The 24,814-nt window shown below is 44.7% G+C and overlaps 1 protein-coding gene across 1 annotated transcript in view; it reads left to right on the top strand.

Moving 5' to 3' along the window:
* The window catches only part of LOC118245561 (ligand of Numb protein X 2-like), a 31,968-nt gene extending 7,619 nt beyond the window's left edge, over positions 1 to 24,349 (top strand). Inside the window, exons 2-10 of the mRNA XM_035541863.2 lie at positions 4,964 to 5,426; positions 8,016 to 8,242; positions 9,638 to 9,834; positions 11,086 to 11,454; positions 13,996 to 14,178; positions 15,673 to 15,847; positions 16,010 to 16,220; positions 20,726 to 20,884; positions 22,167 to 24,349. Coding sequence (XP_035397756.1) covers positions 5,038 to 5,426; positions 8,016 to 8,242; positions 9,638 to 9,834; positions 11,086 to 11,454; positions 13,996 to 14,178; positions 15,673 to 15,847; positions 16,010 to 16,220; positions 20,726 to 20,884; positions 22,167 to 22,302 — 2,046 coding nt within the window. The 5' untranslated portion in view covers positions 4,964 to 5,037 and the 3' untranslated portion in view covers positions 22,303 to 24,349. The remainder of the gene's footprint in view (positions 1 to 4,963; positions 5,427 to 8,015; positions 8,243 to 9,637; positions 9,835 to 11,085; positions 11,455 to 13,995; positions 14,179 to 15,672; positions 15,848 to 16,009; positions 16,221 to 20,725; positions 20,885 to 22,166) is intronic.
* The last annotated feature ends 465 nt before the right edge of the window (positions 24,350 to 24,814 follow it).

The following is a 24,814-nucleotide window of genomic DNA, read 5'->3' on the forward strand; positions in this document are numbered from 1 at the left end:
CAGTCGTGGTTGTGAAAGACTGCAGCAGCGCACTGGAAGTGTTCAGGCAGGACACTGGTGTGTTTGGTACAAAACCTGTCCCTTTTCACGTGTGTGAAATCCTCCTTCAACGTAGAGCTGAAATTCAGCAAAAAAACCTGTTACAGCACACTTTCGCAATCTTTCTCTCTCATTAAAAAAAAAAAAAATCCCATTCAGTGAAACAGAAGGCTTCTGAACTAAGGGAAAACTATCTGAAGAAAGATTTTCTTTTTTTTTTTTTTTTGGTCAATTTTTCTCATGGTTCATTGTTAGAGCACTGGGTTTGCTATGTTAGCATCCATCTTGAACTTGTTGCTTTGTTTTTATGTAAGCAGATTATCTTGGGGTTAGTGCCCTCAGCCATCTTAATCCAGAATGTGCTGGCTTTGTTTTGTCCACCCCAAAAAAAATTAATTGTGGAGCCTTTACTTGGAATGTTGCATTTCCAGTCTCCCAGGGAAATGTAGTCATAAATATAATAAGTAGCATAATTATCACAGTAAACTATTACATAGCAGTATACGTGGGGCATGCGCCCTGTAGCCTCAATGCCAGTGTTTATATCTGGGTTTTCAGTAATATCTATCCATATCAGTGTGTAAGTGTTAACACAGAAAGCCCTTGTATTTCCAAGCTACTTTCCACGGTACAAATAATTTTTTAATATTGAGAATTAGCTACCTGACAGATGCCTTTTAAATGTCTACTTTTTTTTTTTTTTAATTCTGTCAGTACGAGGCATTCCTGTAGTGATCCTGATCTGCTGGAAGAATCTTTGCACTTCTGCTCCACGTCCTCACCTTGCAGCAAACTGGCTGCACGCTTCCTTATTTTGCAGCGTGGAATGTGCTCTGGGTCATTTGCCATACTTGTGGTTTTATAGATCAATTAGTTAACAGAAGCAGTCTTTTTCGGGGGAGGGATGGAATATCGTTTTGGACTTGCAGGCTCGGTGTGCTTTGCTTTCCTAGGAGGTCCCTACGTGAGGTGAGGTAAGTCACTTAGAATCAGACTCAGGATCACATAACAGTGTTCAATTCCCCCGCGTTGTGGCTCTGTGGGTCTTAGTTTAGCCTCTCGTGATGCAAGCTCAGTCTGTAAATTGGAAAAGCAGCAAGATCATACCTCAGAAAGATGTCAGGAAGGTAAACATCTCCATGCCTGAAAGCAACTCGTGTCAGGCGCTGGAGCTGTATGAAGAGACAGGCCTGGGATGAACTATGCCTGTTTGTGCTCCCCACTAACCGGTGGCAGAGTGAAATGCCTTACAAACATGGAGCGAGGGCTGCGTTTGGAAATGCTGAGACCTTAAGTGACAAGGTTGGAAGCACGGATGCTGCTCATGGGGCAGCCAGCTGCTACAGCCGCCCTTTCTTTTCAGCCATTCTAGTGCAAGCAGAGGCACAACATTGGAAAGATTTTTGTAGGGTAATTTGCCTTTTTTTTTTTTTTTAAAAGGCCTTTTTGAACATCTGCACAACTAATTCATCAGCTCTGTTGCCAGGCTCGGGTGCAGCGGAGGCCAGTTCTGGACAGGGTTTGTCCACCCAGCAGGAGCGGTGCCGACTGGCTGGGTGCCGCGTGCTCCCCACCATGCAGATGTGCAGAGGGGGCTGTGCCCCGGCAGGGCTAGAACAAGAATAGGCAACGTGCTGCTATTGTCAGGAATAGTCTTGCTTGGCAGGGAAATAGATTCGACAACCTGATAAGTTGTCCTTTAAAAAAAAGAAAAAGCTATTCTTTGAGTCAGTGTTACAGTACAAGAAATCCTCCTGTAAAAAACACTGCTTTTGTTCTTGTTGTGTGGTAAAAATGATCTCAAAGAAATCTTTTCTCTATCCACATGTGGTAAAAAGGGGGGAAATGTAGAGAAATTTGTGTAGGCTTATTTTCCTCAGTTCTTCATCACGTATAGGAGTGGGCTGCATTACTTTTTTGATAACTTTGTCTTGGCATGTATTTGTTGTGTTTTGCTTCTAAAACTGCAGAGCCCGCCAGAGCAGCAGCATAAACGTACGTCAGGCTTCATGTGGTCAGTAAGTAGCAACTTGGGACCAAGTTAGGTCCTTATTTTGTGACCTCCTCTTACTATGTAGTACATTGCGTGTAAGCTCAAACAGCTTACACAAGCTGTAAGCTCTCTTGGAATTAGTGTGCCTGGGGAGAGGTGCGAGTACTAGAGAAAGGGGGAGCGCCGTACCAGCAAGCTGCACCAGAACAAAGGGGATTGCTGGGCATGGTCCAGCCTTCAGAGGCTGGAGTGAGTAGCTGAAACTTGATGGAAACTGCCAAAGATCGGGTGGACTTCAGACTTCACCTCCAGAGCTAGAATCCTAGGGCCTGGCTGCGGCACAGCCTGAGACAGGCTTGTGGAGCTGGGTGTATCTGAGCAGACGGCAGCTGTGCCTGTTGTGCCCAAACAGCGCAGTTTCCAGACACTTCAAACCTGCCTTGTTGCACTGAAGTAGTCATCTTTGCTGAATAAGATGTTAGCAATTTTCCTCTTACAGAACATCTGCTTTCTGACTGAATCACTGAACAAGCGGCAGGCTTGTTTGAGCCTGCTGTCCTCCCCATGCTGCTCACTGACTCCTGCCTTGCCGAAGGCTGTGGGATGGGTTTCAGGGCTGAGGTGTCAGGCTTTGGTTCCTTGGTGTCTGCAGGAGTGTCCTCCTCGCTGACGGGACAGCAGTGTAAAAGAAGAAATTGCTCTGGCACTTTCGAGTGAAATCTTCACGCCTTTTTTTCGAGGGTCTAAAACGGAGAGGGCAGAACAGTTACGGGGAAGAAAAACGCTGCAAGGTTGTGGTGATGCTTTTATCTTCCCTGAGTTTTGAAGTGACTCATAAATGGGATTCATCACGTATAACCTATAACAAACACAGAAAGCAGAGAATGAATTTGGTAAATAATGTGGAACCCCCCCCCCCATTCAGAAGTAGTTTATCAGCAAAATTACCATGAAGTTTGTTTTCACCGAGAAAGCAGATTTGTTTAATCACCTGCCAAAATTTTATGCAAATGCTACAACCCGAAGTGCAGGTATTTCGTATTGGTAGGTGTTTGCCTTGGAAGCCTGGCGCTTAACTGCTGGTGCTGAGCTGATTGATTACAATTGGTAGGTGATGGGAAGGGATTGTCTGATGTCAGGAATGTTTCCTTTTCGCTTGTGAGATAATTTAGGATCAGATGGAGACTTACTGTAAGGAAAACAGGAGAGGTATCTGACTGTTCCAGATGGAGCTGAGTACCCAAGAGCAGAGGTGTTTCTGAAGGGACAGGGCACATCTGCTTTGATGTGCGTGCAAAGGTTAAGGAGTAACTGCAAAAAGAAGAGCTCGGACTGTGTAGTGTAAGTGCCTTCCTTGAGGGGAAGATGCTTCCTGGCCCTGCAGCCACAGGAGAAGCAAACAGCACATGCGCTGTGCCCACCTGGAGCCGTGACAGTAATGTTGTCATCTTCTGAACCGAACAGCTTTCTATAGCTAGGAAAATTTGCCCATAAAGTGGCTTGATTCTGCTGGTGATGTGTTATCCTTTTAATTAACTACCTGGTTTATGCTTGACAGTTAATTGAAGTGGAATGATGTATGGTTTTTATTAGAAACCCATGACTAATTTTTTCTTGCCGTTCTTGCTGTCTTATTGTTCTTGCCTACCCTCCTCCAAAGCGCCTGCTGCACGCCAGCCGTGTCCTCCAGGCACCGGTGCAGACCAGCGCTCGCTGTTCGCTCTTGCTTCGGCTGTTACCTGTTCCAAAAAAAGCAACTCTTTTCAAATATTTTCCATGTCTTCTTTCATTTTTTTTTTCCATTTCATCACAGTCCTACTTATTTATTTATTTATTTTTGGGTTTGGCTGTGGGATTTTTAATGAACTTAAATAAAATAATCGCCATCACGACCACAAAAAAACAACAACAGTGTAACAGTGAGTGTTAGCTTCATCCGGTAGCACACTGCCTATTTCATTAAAGTCACAGCTAGGTTAACAGGAATCCTTCCTGCAGTGTCTCTGCCTGTAGGTAATCTGCTAGCAAACTCAGGTGAATTTTATATTTTAAAAAAAACGCAATTACAATAGGCAAGATTGAAAATGAATGTGACTGGAGATACCATTCTTAAAATCAGGAAAGCAGCAGCTGCGAAGAACTCAGTTTGTCCCTGACTTCTTTCTTCCCACCTGTAGGAAGCTGAAGCTCAAGCCTTTGGGTCACATCATGATGAACTATGACATGGACTATCTGTTGTGCTTTTCCCCCATAGAAAGCTTGCCTCTTTCCATAGGAAATATGTTTCAGTGCGCAGACAGGCACGGATGAGTAGGGAACAATGCAGTCTTTGTTAACACTAACATTTTTGGAGGGAGTGGACTTAAGAGGAAGGAAATTGGTAGATTTTTTTTTCTTTTGAAATTTCTTTCTCTTCTTTTTCCTCATCCCCAATCCCCCAAAAAACCCAGACCATAAAACCAGACAACCAGAAGTGCCTGAAGTGATATTTTGCCATACATACCTTTTAAATTAATAATACTCAGTGTCATCTGGGAAGCTCTACAGAAAATTTGTCAGTTTAAACATCAGTCAGAAATTCTCTTTCCCCTTCCTTTCTCTCTGTGGTGTTCTCCCTCAAGAACAGGCAGCATTTGTCTCAGCTTTTCCAGTTCCTAGGGTTAGCAAGGTTCTACCTACCCTGTGTCACTGTTGCATGCAAAGTAATTGAAGCTTAAACATTTTGCTGACTCAGGTCCCTGTATTCTCTGATCCCAGGGTTGATCATTCACAGGGTCACTCTGGAAGGAAGAACCATAAGAGGGGTTGGTGGCTGTGAAGATACCAGGGGGAGTTTAAGGCAGGAGTGCTATTTAATTTTTAATTGGCTACGTGGAGAGCTGACGGTGGCTGGAAATCTCTCTTTCTTTTCTTCTCTTTTCTTTTCATCAGAGGAACTCTGTCAGACAGCTACTGCGTGACAAGTTTCCTTCCTGCTGGCCTGAGAGAGTGGCATCCTGGCTATCATGGCTGACCCCGCAGCAGAGGAGCACGCGTACCAAGCTGGCGAACTCTGCTGTGAATGCGGCCAGTTCCACCTCTTGCCGGACAATCACCTCTATAACTTCCAGGACGAGGTGGACGACGAACTCATTTGCCACATCTGCCTTCAGCCCCTGCTCCAGCCCATGGACACCCCCTGCGGACACACGTACTGTTTCAAGTGCCTCGAAAACTTCATGCAGGAGTACAACTTTTGTCCTATGGATCGGAAAAAACTCTCTTTCCAGCAGTGCCACAAGTCTAGCCTCCTGGTACGAAACCTGCTGGATAAGCTGGTTGTCAGCTGTCCTTTCAAGGCGGAGTGTCAGCAGACGATGCAGCGCTGTGAACTGGAGGCTCACCTGCAGAACAGGTGCATACCCATTTGCAGTGTTGCCCCTTGTGTAATGCCATCTGTCTCTTGTGCTTCTGACCTGAGAGATCCGTGCTCAGAACAGTCCCTGAACTGGGACAAGGTGGGACAGCAGAGATGGCAGAGGGTGAGGCTGGAGAGGTGGGTGGGTGAAGACGGCGTAATTGTGGGGTAGGGAGGGCAGCTCCCGTGTGCCGTGGAGGCGAAGGCTGAGGTCCTTACCTTGCAGGTGAGCTGTCTGCAGACCCTTATCCTATTAAATGTGCTTAAATTTCTGTGTCCTGAGCTGGGGCAGCTGACTCTGGAAATTAGAACAAACGTGGTTACTCCTTCTTTCACTGAGCAGAGAAGAAAAACAGGCACTAAGTCAACACTGTAGAGGCAAGGGATCGTGCAGTGTTGCCAGTTTAATTGGTCCAATTAAGATGCGCAATATGTCTTTGATCCAAATAATGCAAGTCCCTCCAAGCTGCACATTATGCAGTTGCTGAATCACCTACTTATAATTCCATTATCTTCTCTCTTCCTTTCTCTGAGAAAGAGACGCAAATGAAAAATACATTTATTTTTTTCTCCTGTGCAGAGGAAGACTCTTTTTTTCCCTCTGCTTGTCAGCAGACATGTTTCGGTGGTTCCACTGCCAGCTGAGCTGGTGGCAGGCAGAATTTTGTAGCTTTAAAAGAAGGGCTGGTGACAAAGAGCTCTTGCCACAGTGCTGGAAGAACATTTGTTCCTAGTTAATGATTGCAGGAAAGGGAGCTAAGTGCAAGCTGTACTGCAGGCGGAAGCAGACCTTCACTGGCAAGGTGTATTCTCTCAGCGGGCACTGGAAATGCAACTGGCTTGCTTCCCTTCAGCTGTGCTGTAGCTTTTTGTGGCAGTGCTGTATTTTATAAACAGGTCACCAAGTGCACAGGGAACATCAGCACGTGGGACATGTCACGGTTCGGGCCAAGCACGTACCCTTGTGGTTGCCCATCTGTGGTACCCACGAGCTCAGAGGCCGTGTTAGAGCCAGGGGATGTGATGGAAGACGCTCCGTTGCTGAAAGCTCCCAGTGTCCTTGCAGTAACGAGCTTTTTTTTTTTTTTTTTAATTGAGCTTTCTCATTCCCTAGCAGGGTGAATGCTTAGGCTGTGGGGATGGGGCTGCCCAGCAGCCACTGTCGTGCAGGGCATGGCCCAGAGCTGGGCTGGGCTACAGAAACAAGCAGGGTCAGAGCCTTCCCCTCCGCTCCATAAATCTGTCCCGGTATCAGAAAACTTGTGCCACTTGTTAATCCCTCTGACGCATGAGTTAAACATGGAAGAGGGAGGCGCCCTTAAATGTTTACATTGAAGACCTGACTGGAAACTATATCGTTCCTGTGTGCCGTTCATAGTTCTCAGCATCTCCTGTGGGGATGGAGTGCTCTAAAAAAATCAAGGATATGCGCTGTGAGCATGGTTAGATTGAAAAATGAGGGAAAAAAAAAGGAAAAAATTACACTGGGATTTGGGTGTTCATTTTTTTTTTTTAAATGAGATTAATTGATAGTAGGAGACTTAAGGGGTAAGAAGCATCTAGCAACTTGTTTTCTTGGGGGATTCCTCTGCCCTTTGCAAAGTAAATTTATTTCTCAGCATCTTAAGAGGGACATGCACAAGTGGATCAACCAGCTTCTGTCTTTAAGTTTTAGGGTCATCTTATTGCTTGGGGAATAAGTGACCAGGAATAACCAGAGGAACTAATACCAGGATGAGACTTGCTTAGCCAGAATGTAAATAGTCTAGTTTAATTTGGAAAGTGACTCTGGTAAACACCCAGTACTACTCATGTCTCTGAAAGTGATGCTTTTGAATTCATCACCCTCCTTACCTGCTACCTTTTTATAAGTACCCTTGATAAAAGAGCTTGTTTTTCTTCACTCGTTTTTGCTGAGACAGGCTAGCTGTGCTGCGGATGCAAACAGAGCACATTTTCTTGAATGCAGAATTGCTCCTTGAGCCTCCGTCTGGGGAGTGGTCGGTGGGAGCACGAACTGCTCTGAAACGTTCAAGCGGAGCTGTCACCTGCAGGGGCTGGAGGTGCAGAGCTGTCTGACAGCCAGGCCTCATTCAGAGAAAAAGAAGCAAGCAAGCCTTGCTCACTGCTCTCCCACGTTACCAACTCATTAAAAAACAAAGCCTAATTCAGGGCTGAGCTTGAAACTCGAGACACTTCCTTTGCATAAAGATACAGTTCGTCGTCATCTCTAGAAGTGCAGAGTGAAGTATTTGCTTACGTTTTAAAAGAGGTATTGTTGTCTTCACTGAGAGTTTGCCAGGTAAATATTTAGCAAGGGAAAGTCCAGTTCCCATTGCATTCTCCTTCTTAAAATAATGTGCTTAATAATTTTGAAAGTAAGGGAATAAGAAGCCCACTCTTCTATACAAGTAGAAGCTGAAAGTAAAACAAGAACAACTTTTAGCATCTGCGATATGAGCTCTGCAGGTGATGAGATCATGAATGTAGTTCTTTGCATGTCTTTGTCGGTCAGAGCCCGCGTGTGCTGGGTTAGCCATGCAGGCAGAGATGAGCCACTTAGAGTCACTGACAATCTCTCTTCAGGTGTCCTGGCTTCAAGAAATACAAATCTGAACTGCAACGGAAAAAGAATCCCATTTCCAAAGGGAAGGAGGATCCCCCTGTCAAGGTGGAGACGAACACGCCCAAGGATCCAGAGGTACCAAGCGCAGGATCATCACTGGTAGCAGAAAGCTCTGCAGCTGCTGTGGTATCACTAGGGACTGCAGAGCCTGGACTGGTTAATCCAGCTTTTGAGGAGACTGAAGAAGGTGAGAGTTTGATAAAGAAGTGTAATTATGTAATTACCTTCTATAATATAAAAATGAGGTAGCTATTTCAGACACTTCAATTTCTAAGGTGTCCCCAACATCCTTAGCTATCCTCACTACTGTTCAGCCGCTAGTAGCTGTAGGAATAATCTCTTTCCCCCGCGTGTCCTTGAGGAGAAGGGAGATGCATTTGTGTGCGTCAGGTGTGGAAAGCTCTGCTCACAAGCACAAAACCCATCAGTGCGAAACAATTCAGAGAATCTCAGACTGCAGTTATTTTATTTCCAGGATTCTTTGCAAAACAAATGCGGTCCTGCTCAGTGGGAACATGCAGCACTTAAAGCATTTGTAGAAGCCACATAATTAGTAATTAGGAAATGCTCCAGCTTCTTAATCTTGTTAAGAAAGTTAAATATACAGTTGATATCCTGGAGTGTTCAGTACCTCTCTAACAGTACAAAGCAAAGGTGTTTTTATAGCCTAGCCTGGTTTTGGATTAGCAGTTGGCTATGAAAAGCCCTGCAGATAAAGGGAACCACCTCCATTTCAGTATTGACCCCTTTGTCTCAGTCCCTATTAGAAGGCAGGAGCGTGAAGTCTGGGTGCCTTGTCTCCAAGTTTGCCATTTCCAAGCGTGCAGAGGCTGGAGCTGGGAACTTGTCTGCTGCTGTGCTAACGCAGAGGTCAGTTTACTTGTCCGTTGGCTCTTTCCCCAAGTACACTGGGGCAGGTTTTGCACCTCCTGTGTGACAGCGGCAGTTCACCCTCACAGTGTACTTGGATCCTTTAGCGTTGGGCCTGCCTAAATGCTGTGGCGCTGGTAAATTTAAAATGACTTGCTAACAACTTTCATCTTCAAAGTGTCTGAGAAGCATTGCTTAGGCTGCAGGAGGCTGTGAAATACGTAAACATGACTCCTGGTGTATGGGAGGCTGGGAAAAAAGGAGGAAAGGAAATTAGAGGAGGGAAATGGCAGTGTGCTGCCTGTGGTAGAGTCACCGTGATGGCAGGCTGGTAATTACAGCTCGGCAGTCCCCCTTCCCAGTGGGTGTGGTGGAATTGGGGATTAGTTGTGTGTAGTCCAGCTGTCACAGCAGGAAAAACAAATGAATGCTAAATGAAACACTCTGAATGCCCTTTAATAAAATGCAAGAAATAGCAGTCAGTCTAAATTTGCCATAAGCTAGAAGAGGAGAAACACTCTGGAGAAACCAGAAAAATAGGAGCTTTTTAGCACTCAGTCTGACCTAGCTGTTCCTCTCCTGATAGCTGCTCTCTCTTCCTTTCCATTCAGATGCTACTTTTGAACACAACCTCCCAGTATTGCAGATCTTGTGGTATGTGGGGGAAGATTCTGTTCATGTGTTGTTTTTTCTCTTCAATTTCCCCAACCAGACCTTCCTCAGAGAGCGAGTCTTGTGGCTGAAACGAGCACAATTGAAATTCACCGAGAAGACCCAGAGGAAGAGCTGGGCATGAGGATAGTTGGGGGTAAAGACACCCCGCTAGGAAACATCGTTGTTCAGGAAGTCTTGCGGGATTCTGTCATTGCTGCAGATGGAAGAATAGCACCTGGGGACCACATTCTGGAGGTACGCAAACCCCTGATTGTCCCATTGCTTCTCTTGACTTGAGATAAGGGGTCAGCAGGCAAAGTTGCCTAGAAAAATTGGGAAATCTCTACAGATAGGGTTTTTAAAGCACTGATCAGACATGCTTATTGGTAGCATTGTGTTTTTCCTGGGGCTGAGAAGTAGATTTGAGGGTCCTTCTATTCCCTTGAGTTTTTGGAATTCAGATCATTTTGGATCAAGGAAAAAGATCTTTACCTGATAAATTTCACCCAGTAGCACCGTTTCTCTCCAGTGGACTGTGCTCTAGCTAGGAAGTCTTAGTTTACTTGCTCTGCTATGTTGCTTAAGCTGCCTTTCCTTAATAACTTGAAGTCAGCATCACGTATATAAGGTGGATAATAAGGAGCACTAGCCCTGTACCATGCTGCCCCACTGAGATTAACCAGACTGCGTTGTGCTGTGTTGTAGCATGCTAACTGAGGCTGCAGCAGCTTGTCTACAAGCAGTGAAAACTGTTAGCGCCTCCCGGCTACGGCTGCTCAATCATTTGACGAGCCATAAAGACCTGATTACCCTGCTGGACTGCAGACATCAGTAATGACTGGCAGCCTCACGCGTGAGTGGCCGATGCAATCTCCCAGCTGGTTTCTCTCTCAGCCCAGCAGTGTAGCTTGAATGTTGTCCAGTATAACTGCACGTCTCCATCCTGACTGGGCTGCAAAAAAGGGCAGCTCCCCACACTTGGTAGCCTGACCGATATCCTAAAAGCACACTACAGAGTCTCATGTGACAACAAAGTGAATATTAGCTTCTCAGGGTTACCTTGGTAAAAGCGTGGTTAGGGTGATGATTCCAGCTGTTGTGCAGATGGTGGACCACTCTTCAAGTGAGGATGGGCAGTCTCCCATTTGACTCTTCTCCTCCAAGTGCGCACTGAATGCTGGGAAGTTAGTGGAAAGCAGTTCTGCGGTGCCATGGCACAGATGTCATCACTTAATGTTTTGCAGTTTCAGATTTGTTAGCTGTGTTGTCCTGTCTCGCCACTACTCAGCTGTTCACCATCACCGATGGCCTTATTTCATCTGCTTTCTTCTGCATTCTTTTTTAGAAAGCTCTGCTCTCTAATGTGTGTTCGCAGCAGCTGCTTCAGTCACAGCACTGCACAGGGAGTTGTACATCCTGCCTCCAGCTCTGTGATGTTCTGTGCTGCAGAGAGTGCCTAAATTATGGAGGTTCTGATGAGGGACTCTGGTTTGTTTGTCTTTCTAGGTGAATGGTGTCAACATCAGCAGTGTGACTCACTGCCAGGCTGTCTCCTTCCTGCGCCACCCAGGTCCTGTTCTCCACCTCATGGTCCTGCAGGAGAAGGGTTTTTCCAGTAAGACTGCACAGCAGGATTCCACTTCTGCTACCAACCGGGAAGTGATCCACGTCACCTTGATAAAGAGAGACCGGTCCGAACCCTTGGGAATCAAACTGATCAGGAAGACGGATGAGGCAGGGATTTTTATTCTAGATTTGTTAGAGGGAGGTTTGGCAGCCAAAAATGGAAAGCTGAGTCGGAATGACAGAGTCCTGTCTATAAATGGCCAGGATTTGAGGCAAGGAACGCCGGAGACTGCAGCACAGATAATCCAGGTAATTGATAACGCGGGTGAAGTTGTGTAGCTAATGACACTGCAGCTGCCTGCGTTGATGGCAGGGCTCCTGCTCTGACCCAAGGGCTAACAGAACACGCGGGAGCAACCTGCCTTCCCTGAGATCCCTCTGGGAAAGCGGCTTCCCCGCAGATGTGTGGGAAGCATTGCTTCCAAATGGAATAAACACGAAGAGTAGGAACACGCTGTGAGTCATCTCTGATGAGTCTGAAGTGAGGCAGCTGCTTGTGGCACTTCAGTTCAGCCGAGGCAATTGGATCACCCCTGTGGTGTGGTGGTGTGGAGCCCTTCTTGCAGAATGGCCGTGTACATCATCTGTAGGGACCAGAAAAGATCAGGATAGCCTCTTGTCCTTCTAGCAATCAAACTGAAGATGTCTGCTGGGGGATGTGACAGGCTGCCCGCACAGGACAGAACCATTTTGATTGATCTGAAATTCTCTGTGGGATTCCCCATTTTACCAGTATTTGGGAAGGGAGTCTAGAAAACAACATGGGGCATCACAGACCAAAAACCTCCTACAGTACCTAAAATGGTGGCAGAAAGGTGGTCTTTTCCTGCACAATAGGAGTTTGTTGTTATTGCAGCATGCCAAATGTTTTGGTGAACAGAGTTGGCAAGGAATTTTGGTTCAGGAATAGGGACTGCTACGTGTGCAGCCGATGTCAAGTAGGTCAGTTTTTAAATTCTTTATCTTCCTAGGCGGTGACCTTGTTTGTTTTTATCTGGAGATCCTGACACAATACATCTGATCACACACTGTTTATGTCCTGGAAAGGATCTGAGGTCAGCTGAGTAAGGGAGAGCCAGTTCTCTTCCTGGTAGTCAGCAAAGGAGAGCACAGTGGAGCAGGAGAATAGAAGAGAAACAGCAGGGTTCCAGTTCTGAGATCCTTTTTTATATTATATATGGTTCCATACGATGGCCCATTAGAATTTTGCTCTCATCCTAAGTGCTGCTGTATTTCTCTAGTAGTGTGCAAGCATAACTCCTGCGTGAGGGACCCTCTCCTGATCCCATTGAAATTAGTAACCAAAGTCTCACAACTGGCTTCAGTGGGCTTGGGGGTTGAATTCCTTTTGAAGTGACACTCTGTAAAACTGCAAGTCTTCCAAACATTATGTGTTCTTCTGAGAGCTAATTAAAAGTATGGGTTAAACTTCTTTTTAATTTTGATTGCAAACCATTTGGAGAAAAGAGTCCTTCCACCTGTATTGTAAAGTGCTATTTGCACCTATAATATATATATTTATAATATGCACTGTACATAGTCTGGTACTCTGGGGTGAAGGGGAGGGCACATCCCCAGCTCAGGATGCAATGTTTACAATATCTTTCATGGAGATGTAGATGTGTGCCAACTTGTCTGGAAGAAATTGCATCCTGAAATGATTTTGAAGAGACTCTTTAAAACTCCATTTCAAAAAAAACAAAAACCCCTCTCCTTTACTCTACAAACACCCCAACCATCCAAAACAACAACAAAACCAGAGCAGCTAATGCAGTGTCTCTTCCCAGGCCAGGGAATTCACTGTTGCGTGGTGCTGTGGCACCAGGGGAGCAGGATCCCATGTGGAAAAGTGGGAGCAGCAACTCCACTTCACTCATCCACTGCAGGAAACGCCCCAAGCGAGCACATACGCCTTACCCCAATGGAGTCCTTCACAATAAGGTTTTGTCAGATTAATTTAGTTCGTTCCTTCAGACAGAGGAGCAGTAACAATAGTGAATGCTTTCCCTGTATTTCTGCCAAGGCCAGATGTACAGCTGTTTTAGTGTTTAATTGGCAGCAGTCTTAGACAAAAGGTAATGTCTTCAGGTACTCTGGGGAAAAATGGGTGGGAGATGCTGAACAATAGACATGGTGCATAAGCTGGGAGGGGAAGAGCTTTAACAAGTTTCTTTACAGTAAAAGAAAAAGCATCCAGGACTTTTATCATGGTCATCCACTGTGTGGATCAGTCAGTGTTGTAGCTCTGTTCATTTTGCACTGCAATGCACCATTCTGGTTACTTGTACTGAAGTGGAAGAAGTAAGTGATTGTCCCTTTCTGCCTCCTTTTGTTTGGCATTTGTGGGGAACAGAGGCAGGAACGAAGCCTGACTATACTCCTTTTCCTTCTAACATTTTCTAATTCCTTTATTCTTTTCACCATAGAATTCTGCAGCTCTTCCCAGTTTTCTATGCATCACATTGCATAGATCTGTTTCAGACCGTCTGTAGAAAATGATACCTATCCTTCTCTTTTTCCCAAGAAAATGACAGGGGATCTCCCCTAGTTTCTGATTTATTTTGAACTTCTTTGAGTTTTGCCTTCATCTGCATTTCTTAGTTAAACTTAATCACCAGCATTGCTTTTTTAAGTAGCTCCTTTTATGGATACATGTGGACTGTGGTATTTACTTTTTCACAAAGTGGACAGCTTTCAAAACCAACGCTCACAAAACTAAGGTGCTCCACAAACCATGAGGGGACCTTGCCATCTCATGGTTTCAGACCCTCTCTTTGCTTTTCCTGGCAGACCAGTGAATCAAGAGTGAACTTCGTAGTCCTGAGGCAGCCAGGTGTGCAGCTGCTGGACCCAGGGGAAGATGGCAGCACATCGAACAACAGCAGCAGCAGCAGCAGCAATGGAGGAAGCCCAGTGCACCATCGGAGAAGACTAGACCAGCATCACTACAGGCGAAAGTCTAACTACCAGAAAGTAAGCTTTGTAAATAACAGCAAAAGCACTGGTTACTCTTGGACTGTAGATCTAATGTTTTAGCTCTGTGACAATTATTTGTTATGTAAGGCCGACCAATAGCTCCTTTTCTTCTTGGACTGTTGAAAAGCAGCAGGTTTGTGGCTATTAGTACTGGAGAACTGAGTATTTGTCATCTACCAAGAAAAACATGTCAAAATTTCCTCTGAAGTCTCTAATGTTGATGCAGAAACAGTGTTTAATCCCTCCTTGTTGGAAAGGGCCACGGGAAATTTACCATCCGTGAGACACTTAACAGTGCCAGCACTGGACTTCTTGAAATTCATAAAACACGATACATTCAGAGTACTGCATAATGATACCGAGTTACGCTTCTGGTTAGGAGCTAGACAGCTCTATGGAACAGAAGTAGAAAATACACAAACTACGCTGTAGCAGTCCTGTGACTTCAGTGTTGTGTCTGCCATCCATTTACATGTTATAAGAATATCCCGTAGGGGGAGAGTTGCCAGTCTGTTGTGCCAGTGGACGTTTGCCCCATGTTTAGAGCTACCACTTCAGTGAGAAAACGTTCTGAAACTGCCTAGACTTACGTGTTTAAACACCTCCATTGGAGGTTAGTGAGTAGCTGCCACAAATGCCTGGAGTGTGGTGCCTTGGTGTAAACAGTGGTCTGCCATTTACATATTGTATCTATAGCACCTGCTAGAGTGTGTGCTCTCACTATAACCTGAAAAACGAAGATGCTAGTGTCTTCCAAAAATGTTTGTCCTGAAAAAATCTTGATTTGTTTGTCCTGAAAAAACTAATTTTACCTCCAATTTGCAGCAACTATGTGCAAACTAACAGGGAAATAATAAATCCTGATATTTAAACTTTAAATAATACCATTATAATCACTAGACGTTCTCTCTAAGGATGCTGGCCATCTTCATCAGCATCTTCAAGTTTTGATTTTTGTTTTGTATACTGTATCTGGAAAATATCTCCTCCTTGTCTGTTTTATCCATCTGTGTCATGCTGGCTTGATGAGCAGAAATCAGGGTATGTGGTTATTCTATTGTAAACACTGTAAACTTGAGTTTACGTGAAGCTTTTAAGTCATGCATGAGAAACAAAGTGACTCAGAGTGGATAATACAAGTTACTGATCCCAATCTATTAGTAGCCAGAGAGGGGCTGATTGCTTGATAGGCCTGGCCTTGAGAGGCAACCCCTCAGCAAGCGTCTCCTTACAGCAAACAGATGTGGGACTGCTGGGAGCAGCTTCGTTTCCCAGACAGCGGTGCCTCAGTCCTGGTGGTAGCACTTTGGAGATACAGGGTAGTGTTTCCACCCAGAGCAAGTACAAGAGAAGCTGACTTTGCCATCTGGCAACATTGCTGAAATGCTCTGGATTAAAGAGGCAGGATGTTCTGTTGTTTTGTTCTGGATCTGGGCTTCTCATGTTAATTGCATTAACGAATCTGTATATTGTACCGTCATTCCTTTGTAGGATTTACCTCAGGGATATGTAACTCATGAGAAGACAGTTGCAATAAAAAAGGAACCAAAGGAGTCTTTAGGAATAACAATTGGAGGTGGAAGGGATAACAAAAACAAGCTCCCTATATATGTAACGAGCGTGCAGCCCATTGGGTGCCTCTTCAGGGATGGCAAAATCAAGCGAGGTAAGGAGACTCACATCTTTATACTTCAGGACCTGTTTTTAAGTGAAATTTGGACTTGCACCCTAAAGTGAAGGTGGAAGCAGGGTTACACATGAGGCCTTGAGGCAGAGATGGGCTTCCTAGCAAAAGGTTTGCAATAATCCTATCTTATTTAACCAACAGGAGATATACTTCTGAGCATAAATGGCATCGATTTGACTCATCTTAACTACTACGAAGCTGTCTCAGCACTGAAATCTAATGCAGCTTCCCACTCGGTTATACTGAAAGCCTTGGAAATCCTTGCATCAGAGTCAACAGATCCCTCTCTGGACATCAAGGAACGAGGATTCAGCTGGTCTCCCCTCTGGATCACGTGGCTTGGATTGCCTAGGTACGTTTGTTTGGTGACTGTAGAGATCTGTTCAATCACAGGGCTGACTTTGAACTCAAATACTAGAAATTAATTGCTTTGTGGGTTGACTTGGAAGCACTACCAGTATTCTTGTTCACTCTGAGGCAGAGGAAAGCCTCATTCGTCAGTGAGATCACAGTATAATGAACGCACAAGGAAGTTCAACTGTTTTTTACACTGTGACCCGTTGTTCTCCCACTTCTCTTGCACAGTACAGTTTTCAGAGGCTCCTGAATACTTTTTCCCCCCTCTTCCCCTAAGAGAATTGACACAAAAAATGAAACGTACACATTTTGGCATTTAAGGCACTGATTGAAACAGTCATCCTAGAAACAATCCCTGCTAAAATACCATTAACTGAAATCACTGTGGCTCTTTCTGGATTGCATTACAGAGGCCAGCAGATATCTGTGCTGCTTTATAGGCTCTAATCTGATCATCTCATTTAGGGGCATTCTTTCAGTCTAATTCTTTCTGGCTGTTGTAATCGTGTGATCTTTAGCGTGAAGCATAAACAATTCTGAATGGCTGAGTTCTCCGGCACAAAGCTTTGGACCATGGACTTAGCACAGATTTTAGCAGCAACATGGTATATTCCATGTGACAGGATTGGGGCATTAGAAGCTTGGATTTCTATCTCCTTTCTGGAGAGGTGAACCTCTAATTTGCTCGCTTTTGCAGTTTCATGAAAGTATATTCATCCACAAAAGATACGATCTGTTGTCATGTCAGCTGACTGGAGAAGGATCACGCAGGAGATGAACCTAGAACAGCAAAGCCAAACCCTTTTGTGGGAAGCTCAGGTTATTTACAACCTTGTTTCTTAAGGCACCTGGAAGAATAAAGCCTAACAAAGCCTCTAGTTACATTACCTTTGTGTTACTTAGCAGCCTGTAAATGCTAAACAAAACAGCCCAAGGAGGGTAGCTTTTTGTCTCAAGCACTTGTAGCTTGGCTCATACTCAGCACCATCCTCGCAGCTTCCTCCGCTGTCCCAGGGATCTGCTCTGTGCAGGGCTAGCAGGAACTAGTTTGAGCTGTGCCTGCGTAGCCCAAACCTGAGTACAAGTCCTCAGATGCTGGCTGATGTTTGTTCCTCACGGGTGCTTGTGCAGTGAAGTACAGAGAGGCAAAAACCGGCTGCGCTTTCTCCCTTATTCCTTCTCCGATTTATTTGGATGTCTGTCGGCTCACAGCTTCACCACGCTTTCTGCTGCAGGGACTGGACTCCACTCTTTGCTTGTTGATAACCTGCCTTCGTCTCAAGGCTGATGTTACCTGCCATGAAATACCTTGCCCGAGATCTTTTTGCTGCTGGTATCAACGCTGACTTCCCTTCCTTTGCCTGTCACTATGTCTCACTACTGAAGCAAGGAGCAATGATTTCAGATGCCGTTTCTGCTCTTCAGTCTTCCTTTCTTGGTCTGACCTTTAGGATCTGACAAAATTTTCCTTCTTGTTTCCAGTAATAGAAGTGGCTATAATTTTTTCTTGTGCTTCCTCACTCATTTTCCCATTTCTTATAATAAGACCTGGTAGCAACTAGCTGGTCCTCCATAGAATGATTTGTAAAAGCCCCTACAAATGAACTGTTTTTTTCATCTAAGCAAGTTATGGATACCATTTGACATCATGTGACTGGCGCAATCAGGTTTTTTTTTTTGAATTGTTACTTGAGAATCCTGGAACTGAAGTGGCACCCTTGTTTGCCAGCTGGAAATGTTCAGGGTGCCCCTGCGCTAGCATTTTAGGTTGGCCCAGGTCTCAACCCACTCAAACTGGGTTCCTTTTGGATGGGACTAAACCAGAAGAGCTTCAGAGGAATTCCTATTCCTCTGTTGGTGCCTGGCACTCTGGCACTAACAGACCCTTTACCTCGTGTACCACATTAACACTAGATTACAGAAAATCCCCTCAAGTGTTGCAGAAATGGACCTTGAAATGCACCAGCTGTTTCGCTCAGATCTGTCCATGTTGGGCTGCCCTGCTAAAGTAGACATGGCCTCAGTGTGCTAAAACATTTTGCAATACAGTGTGAAAGCTTAAAGCTTGTTGCTGATGGCATGTGGAATTTTGTTTTTCGTTCAACAATTTTTTTGCAGCTGCTACTCTGATCCAGCAGAAAAATCCTTTCATCCTTCTTAGAGGAAACTCTTACGCTGAAAGGCTGGAGTCAAAGTTGGCGCTCAAGGCTAGAGAAATGCATTTGGTTGTTGCAACGCTTGAGCCTACAGTGCTGAATTCTAGACTTGATTCTTGGATCTTGGTGGTTTGTTTTTGTTTGCATCAAATGCTGTCTGTGATGCCAGCTCACCAGGGGATGTGCTGTCACTGAGCTGCAGAGCCCCTGTAGCCCGTTCTGCAGAACCTGGCTTACATGACAGACTACCGGTGCCAAACGGATTTAGGAGAGATTACAGCCCTGGTCCTGCACCCTTCTTGGGACCCCGGGTAACAGAGGGAATACACAAGCATCTTGGTCACGCTTGGTCACATTCCCTTTCTAGCCCCAGGCAACAAGTATTGGCTCTACTGAACCAGGTGGCTGGTGTGTTTCTGGCTTTTTTTCTTTTGTATTACAACTGTGGGCAACCCTACTGTCCCTGTAAACTTTTACTCTTTCTCCATTCTTTGCTTTGTTTGTAATTGGTGGTGGTGAGTGTTTCAAGTTAATTACACACTACTAATTATTGCTGTGGAATGTTTATCATGAGCACTGTATGTGTCACAGAAGACAGCGTAGGAACTTTACTTGATTTCTTCATAGTGTTACGTTAAACACCAAATACTCACTGCATAAAATACCATCTCAAAGCACTGTTTGGGGGGTGGTGGTATAATTTACTGCACACTGAATCCTGAAGGTTGAGTTATCTGCTCTCGGTAAAAGCTTTGGCTCTTGAAACAGCCACAACCACTGGGCATGGCTATTAATTCCCAAGGGGGTGGAAAAGCAGTATTCCCCTTGTCCTCTCCCTCAAGGTTTATATGAAGCCAGTCTTCCCCGAAGCCTCAGCTCTCCCTGTAATGACCTTCAGGTGCTCCCTGCTGTGGCCCCGCTGGAGCAGCGCATTCCATAAGCTCTGAAAGGGATGCAGATCCAGCAGGGAGCTTGCCAGGATAAAATCTGCACCTTTACTTTCTGTGAAGTCTAAAATATTTTTCCCACAGTCATTTTCCACTATGGTGAATTAATATTTCTCTTCTTAAAAGCCCTTTTTCATATGGAAAGTGGATTTTGAGCAAAGCCTTATTCAGCTCTTGGTGAATGTATCCAATGTTCATTTACGTTTTATGCTGAAGTAGCACGTTTATTCTCTGGGCTATTTATTTGCACTAGATGCCATGTGTATTTGTCATAGTTGTACAATACTATAGTTGTACCATACCAGTAGAAGAAAACTGGAGGTACCAGTACGCTGCAGCTGGGTCTTCCCGTGTTTGTGTGTGAAGAACTTGTACAAAAACAAATTACAGTTTGAAAGTAGATAATTGGATCTTTCTCTCAGTGAGAAGTTAACTGTGAGAAGGCTTTTGAAATCTGAAACTAACCTGCAAACTGCTCAAGCAAAACCCTTGAGGCAAAAACGTTTATTAGGAAAAGTTTAGCTGCTGGAATACCTCAGTGGGGTGATCCACAGCAGTTTCGCAGCGTGGCAGCACGTTGGTGCCAGAATTTAACCTGACTGCGAGCCAGAGCACCGGAGCTGTTTGCCTGTGCTCCTGACACACCTTTTCAGGCCCCTCATGAAGGCTTTGCATGCGTTTGTCCTGCAAACTAGGGGAATGAGCGCTGTTAGCGCTTATTTAACGCATCCTGCAAGGTGGTCTCAGCATTGCAGCCTACTCCAGGCTCACTGATAAGATGGAGGTCAGGGGCTGGGGTTAGCATTCAGTGATCTGCAGTTGCTCTCCAAGGAGTCCGGTACTGTACACACAAGTCCTGCAGGAAAGACCTTTCATAGCCTGATTGGTAGGCAGTAGAAAAAAGGCCGCCTCACCTCATGTTGTTTGCTTTCCATCAGTGATATATGGCTGCCTTTGTTATACCAGGCCCATAGCATACATGCAGAATAAAAAGCTCAATTCCCATCAACTGAATGGGGTCTAGCAGTGCTGTTTACAGTTAATATGCTTTTGTCTACTAATTCTGTTCATGTTCATGAAAAATGATGTTCATGATGTTATTCTAAAGTGAATTCATGAATTTTTCAGGTCACAAACCTTTTGACAGCATTGCTCTTTTTCTGTTAACTCTTGAACTAGCACTGGCAGTACTGAGAAAAGACTTCTAAAAGACTGGCATTTTCAGATTTGAGAATTACTCCATAAAACACTTTGCAGAGGGGTTGCCTGAAGTCCATAAAACAAAAATAAAGATGAGGCTGTTCTGTAGCTGCACTTTGTGCAAGGGAAAACATAAGCCTGTTTTCTCTGAAACACACACAAACAATCTCTGGTTTTGACTGTTCTTATCTTTGCAGCTACCTTCACTGCTGTCAAGATATTGTCCTTAGCAAAGGTAACCTGGAAAGTTGGGGCTTCAGCATTGTTGGAGGCTTTGAGGAGAGCAAAGGAAACCAGCCATTCTTCATCAAAACCATAGTGCCTGGGACTCCTGCCTTCCGAGACAGGAGACTGAAGTACGTATGGGCCATCCTGTGGGTCTCTGGTGTTTGAGTCAGACACATTCTCATGCTTATGGCAGCATGCACCGTTTTCCTGAGGGGCTTTCACCCTTTCAGCTGCCTGAACTAAAAGTTAATGACCTCAAGTTCTTAGACATTCACTTGTGCAGTTAGTTCTGTCACCAGAGTTGTAACAAAGTCCTGCGTTAATGAGCGTTTGGATTTTTCTATAAAAGTGCAACTACCAACTAAAAGGAATTAACTTATATTTTAAAAGACTGTAAAGGTTTTAACTGAGTAATTAAATAAAGCTAGAATGGGGATGTTCAAGCTTAATCTTGGAGGCTTCTGAGTATAAAATCTTTTGGGCTATGAAGATGATCTCAATGCAAGCACCAAAAGCCCTCCACTGTAGAGAAAATTAAAACTAGCCTTGGTGACCTGTTAGTAATCACAGTGAGCGAAGCTGTGAGTAGCAGAGCTGGAGGCCCCCAGAGAACTCAACTGCAGCATTATCTCCAGGAACCAGCTCCTCCGCAAGCATGCAGCAGGCTGCAAATGCCATACTGTTAAATAAATAAATAAAATACAATTAAAAAAAGAGGCTCTTCTAGGGGTCAGAGTTTCAGGGTAGTGAGTCAGGCTTTTCTCCCCTGAGGAGTGTGGAAGAACAGAGCTGGCTCAGAGCCTCGGTGGAGGACTGGGTGTGCTGTTTGAGTGCTAGGAGAGCAAGGCTCTTTCCCTGTGACACTTGAAGGTAACGGGCTGGCTTTGGCACCTCACATCCTTGCAGCTGAAGTGCACAACCCGGTGGGAGATAGCTGGGTGTGCTGCACAGCTGGGCAAAGCAGGTGGACTTGGAAGCCTCTCCTGTATTGAACTAGAGTGTGACAATGCCTCGGCCTTGTCAGCACTTCACCTTAGCAAGGGCTGGTCAGGTAGCTGTAAGAGACCTTGGTGGTCAATGCGTTTATCAGCACAACTTTGTTTTGTTTAACTTTTGCCTCTGCTGCCAGGCCAGCCAGTTGTGCTCCTGACGCCCTTCAGTGCTGTGTCACTCAAGTACCAGCACTGTCCTCCTTTTCCCTTGCCCTCTGACTCAGAATTGAGCCTCTGTCAGCAGCCACTCACTGTGCTTGCATCCATTCTCTTCTTGCCCCTAACCTTTTATTTAATTAAAAAGTCACATTAACAAGTTTATGATCTTGGTACAAGGTAGGACAGATGATCTTGGGGTCCTGGGGTGTAATGTTAATAAATTAAGTCTTGACAAGCGTATTTCCTGTCTTCTGATTAGGTGTGGAGACGAAATAGTGGCAGTAAATGGAGTGCCAGCAATCGGAATGAGCAACTCGGAACTAATCCCAATGCTGAAGGAGCAAAAGAATAAAGTTACGCTTACTGTGGTATCCTGGCCAGGAAGCCTCGTGTGAAAGCTCAAACCATGCAACAGCTTCAAAGATCATCTTTGGTACCAGATATTTGTTGACCATCATGCTAAACTCAACGTGACACACGGAGGGAATGCTGAACTCTTGCTATACAGTGTATTGTCATGGGAGACTTTTCACTTCATTATTGGAGAAAACATTTCTTTACTGTGCTGAGGTTACCACCAACTCTGAGCATTAGATTCAAGGTTACGGTAAATCAGAACAGTTGTAGCTTCCTGGACTTGTTAGAGCCTCTCAGTATTGGTGTTGCGGAGAAAGCCGTTTTTTTTGGTGTTTCTCTACAAAGTGGCCATCTTTACTTTGAGGCATTTTCTTCAGTTTTAGTGATCTGCTTTCTATTTAATGTTTTGAACAGGTTAAAACAGATGTGACTGTCCTACTTCCCCGGCTAGTTTAAGAATACAATTTGACTACTGGTCTCTCTCTCCCTAACTGCCATATTGGACATAGATTTTAGACATTTTTAAAAGCCACTAATAAAGCTGTAAAGATGCAGACCAATTAAGCAGATCCTACAGCCCCCAGTCCTAATGTTGTTAGGTTACTGGAATTTAATGGATGTTTTTATCCATCAAAAAAAAATCATAACTCTCATAGCTGGTAGCTGAAGAGCTGCCAAATTAGCACAGTAGAGCTGTGTTGACTTGTATGAAGGTCCTATCACCAGGTATCAGAGATAAGGAATTTAATTTTCATCCCCTATCTCAGCTTGGCTTCCCTGGTTTTAAGACTTGATAAAATGACCAGCTTTTCTCACAGAAGGCAGGTGACTAAGTAAATAGGTCTGTTTGTGAGAAACCTCTGTCCCAGGAAGCCATTTATTTTAATCAGAGTTTCCCAGTGGTCAGAGGCAGAGTTGAGGCAGTGGGGAAGAGGCTGCCTCAGCCTCATTGTACCAACTGTATGAAATAAGCTACCTCCAGGACAGTGTGCCCAGTTTGGCTTCAGTTTAAATGCACTGTATAGTTAAAATTTAGAATGCAAGAAACGAAGCCATGTTGCTAAGTTCCTACCTGGAAACTCTACATGAAGCAATTCCCTTTATTTTTTTTAAGAAGGTTGTTAATCAGCAGTAGAAATGACACATCTTTCTCAAATCAGGTTGAATTAAGAGAGATCTTTCCTTGCATGTTCTTTCTGCTGTACCTTTTATGGGGCCAGCTCAGATTGTAAGAATCAAAGGAGCTCCTCCCCCCCTATAAAATGCTACCTAGAATGAGTAATTCCTTCTTGTAGTGAATTGACTGCCGATACGTGCCCATCATTGTCTTAAGCAGTGCTTTTCGTAGGGCTGGTAACTTCATAATTAGCTATTAACAGCAGAGTAGAACTGTTCCTTGCTAGAGGACTTAGCTGTTTACATTTAGAGTGACTTCACCTCCTCTGGCTGTTAGCTCAAGGCAGTATATGGCAGGGCCTGTTATCAGGGCCTATTATACAGAAATAGCTTAGGATCCAATTGTTACAAAGGCTTCCCTGGCACACAGTGTGGCCTCTTTGTTTGGTTGACAAATACTGCTATGGACTTTGACAGCAGAAACAGCGCCTGGCCAGCTGGGCTCTGGGGTCTTTTTTCCTGTTGTTCCTAGTGAATGGTGAGAGCAAAATAATTCAGAAGTCAGAAATGCGCCTGTGGAAAACCAGTCACTCGACCTGCGTCTGACACAAAGGAACATGAAGCAGGTTTTGTCTTTTTCCTGCCATGGTACAAAATCTGTGCCTGGTAGGGAACAGTAAATATGTAGATAGAAAGAGGGCAATTCCTACTGAGTAGTACCAGATGTCACTTGTATAAAGTACAGTAGGAAAAAGCCCCGCAGAAGGTGGTCAGACAGTTTAAATGAAGGGGATGCTGCGGGAGGCAGCATGATTTTTACTATTACTCCATCTCGTTTCAAGGTGCCTTCAACTTCACCAAAATGTCCTAGTAATTAAGTACTGTTTGCAAGATCAACTTGTTAATAAATGTTGGATTTGTTTTGATGCCTTTATAAATTATTCTAATATTACTGAAAACCAACAGTGGATTATGTGTGTGTGTTGTGTTTTTTTTTAACCTTTTTTCTTATCAGCTAATGTCCCAGGAATAGGTCACCCCAGCGAGAGGCCTCAAGAAACTGACCTTGCCAGGCAGGAAGCAGTGCAATTGTCTTCTGCTTCTCCCAGGACAGGAGCTCGACTATCCAGAAATATGCTGTGACTGGAGAAAAACAAAACAACAAAAAAGAACAAAACCAACTCCCACATACCTATTTTCCTCAGCTGTGTCACTGCTGCCTGTGGGGCTCAGAATTGCCTGGACTGAAAAGCTAACCCAGGGAATAAATAAAGCTTTATTTAATGAAGCCTAACTCCCTGATCCAGCTTGCAGCTAAGGGGCTGCTGCTGGTGCTTCTGGAGGGGCTGTGTGCCTGGGCCAGGGGCAGCAGTTAGCTTTGTCGTGATTTCCACTGCTGCAGTGCAAAACATCCCTGATCAGAGTGGCAGAAAG

Source organism: Cygnus atratus, chromosome 13 (genome assembly GCF_013377495.2).
Source record: "Cygnus atratus isolate AKBS03 ecotype Queensland, Australia chromosome 13, CAtr_DNAZoo_HiC_assembly, whole genome shotgun sequence".
NCBI lineage: Eukaryota > Metazoa > Chordata > Aves > Anseriformes > Anatidae > Cygnus > Cygnus atratus.